This window comes from Sinocyclocheilus grahami, unplaced genomic scaffold (genome assembly GCF_001515645.1).
Source record: "Sinocyclocheilus grahami isolate Dianchi unplaced genomic scaffold, SAMN03320097.WGS_v1.1 scaffold21622.1, whole genome shotgun sequence".
Taxonomy (NCBI): domain Eukaryota; kingdom Metazoa; phylum Chordata; class Actinopteri; order Cypriniformes; family Cyprinidae; genus Sinocyclocheilus; species Sinocyclocheilus grahami.
In genome coordinates, this window is record NW_015518476.1 from 1 (window position 1) to 1,734 (window position 1,734).

Below are 1,734 nucleotides of genomic sequence, written 5' to 3' on the forward strand. Positions count from 1 at the left end.
TCTGGCCGTTCCTCACTTTAGCCCCCCTCACTCTAGCTCCCGGCCAGTGTTGGACAAGAGTCAGGAAAATGTATTTGTTTCAGTTTTTCCCCAAGGTATATTAGTTTTTATTTTTATTTCAGTTAGCAGAAAATGTTTTTATTTAGTTTGTTTTAGTTTTTGTTAACAATAATAGCACTTTACACAAATGTGTTTTGATCAGAGAAAAGTGTTTGGTTTTTTGTTTACTTTGTTTTCCATTTTCACGTTTTGTGTTGTATGGTTGTTGTTTTTTCCTTCCGGTTTTCAGTTTTTTCAACAACAACAAAAATTTATTTTTTTTTGTTCAGTTGATTTAGGTTTTTGTTTTATTTGAGATATTTTAGGGCTGCCAAAGTTAATGAGCAATCACTTAAAATGTTTAGCTGTGTTAAATTTCAGTTTTATTGCTGTCTAGTGGCGTTTTAAAGTTTCATGCAGACAGATTAATAAGTTAATAATACACCATCAAACTTTCTTTTAAATTTTTAGAGTCATGAAATGTATTTTAGTTTTTTTCCCAGTTGTATTAGTATTTGCTTTAAGCTAATGAAAATGTTTTAATTCAATATTAGTTTACATTTTTATAATATAACAGCAATAACAGCAGTTAGCATCCATGCATTAGCTCAATGGTAAAACTTTGAACCTTCATTTCAGCCTCCACCTGCCCAAATATCTGTCTGTTTACTGAAATCCTGTGTTTCTGCAGATGGCACATGTGCAAAAACCTGTAAGGAGGGTTTTTATGATGACATGAAGCAGGAGTGTGAGCCGTGTCACCGCACATGTCGATCATGTGGTGGTCCGGACGATAACGACGGCGATTCCTGTGAAGATGACATGCTTCTGGATAGGGGTCAATGCATCAGCATTAGCAAGATCAAGTGTCCTGACGGAAAATTCCTAAACGGTACAAAATATTCATTTCAATAAGTCATTATTTTAATAAAGGTAAACATGAGTTATATTATGTTGATTTTAAAGACTTTGCAAATCTTTTAAAACAAGTCTGATTCTTTGTTCTCTGATTTTGTGTTTGTGTGTGCAGGTCAGGGTGAGTGTGAGCAGTGTGATTCCTCCTATAGGACGTGTTCAGGGCATCGGAAAGACCGCTGTGATTCCTGTCATGAAGGTGAATTTCAGTAGTGCCTCCAGTCTACATATTTCTCATATGCAAGTGCAGAAAGATATTATAGATATACTAGTAATCTTTGTCCAATGTTGAGAGCTGGAATCTATATGCATGTTTGTATGTCTACACGGGTATGTTTCTCACCAACAGCCAGCTGTGTGTGTCCGTTTGTCCAAATGAGACTCATAGAAACCAGACAAGTGGGCGCTGTGAAGACGCTGTTTGATGTGTCAGGGCGCACATCACTGTCTGAAGTGCAAAAATGCCTTTGATCCACTCTACCTGCAGGACGGCAAATGTGTTGCTGAGTGTAAAAGGTGAAAAATGTTCTTTCAAAACACAAAAAATGCTACATGTTCAAACGCATGGTCCCACAGGCTGCGTCCCAGATTGCACTTACCATTGTAATTTTTTAAATGTTTGTTTTATTTTATGTTGTATTTATTTTATGTTGTATTTATTTTCTTTAATAACATTTTCTTTTATTATTTTGTTTCTTTTTCTTTTCTTTTTCCTTTCTCACATTCTTTTTCACTGCGCGCACACAAACACAATATGTGCCATTACCAACGAGGTACCAA

General features: G+C 35.6%; 1 protein-coding gene across 1 annotated transcript; it reads left to right on the plus strand.

Annotated features, from left to right (window-relative positions):
* The first annotated feature begins 747 nt into the window (after positions 1 to 747).
* On the plus strand, positions 748 to 1,440 carry LOC107579911 (proprotein convertase subtilisin/kexin type 5-like). The gene is made up of 3 exons (XM_016265693.1): positions 748 to 931; positions 1,070 to 1,153; positions 1,304 to 1,440. The coding sequence occupies exons 1-3, from the start codon at positions 775 to 777 to the stop codon at positions 1,423 to 1,425; spliced, it is 363 nt and encodes a 120-aa protein (XP_016121179.1). The 5' UTR covers positions 748 to 774; the 3' UTR covers positions 1,426 to 1,440.
* Positions 1,441 to 1,734: the final 294 nt, after the last annotated feature.

Bases quoted from the DNA above. Each gene is read 5' to 3' on its own strand.
- LOC107579911 (XM_016265693.1), top strand. From the start codon at position 775: ATGAAGCAGGAGTGTGAGCCGTGTCACCGCACATGTCGATCATGTGGT. The intron at 932-1,069 runs GTACAAAATATT...TTGTGTGTGCAG, and splicing joins TGACGGAAAATTCCTAAACG to GTCAGGGTGAGTGTGAGCAG. The intron at 1,154-1,303 runs GTGAATTTCAGT...TCTCACCAACAG, and splicing joins CTGTGATTCCTGTCATGAAG to CCAGCTGTGTGTGTCCGTTT.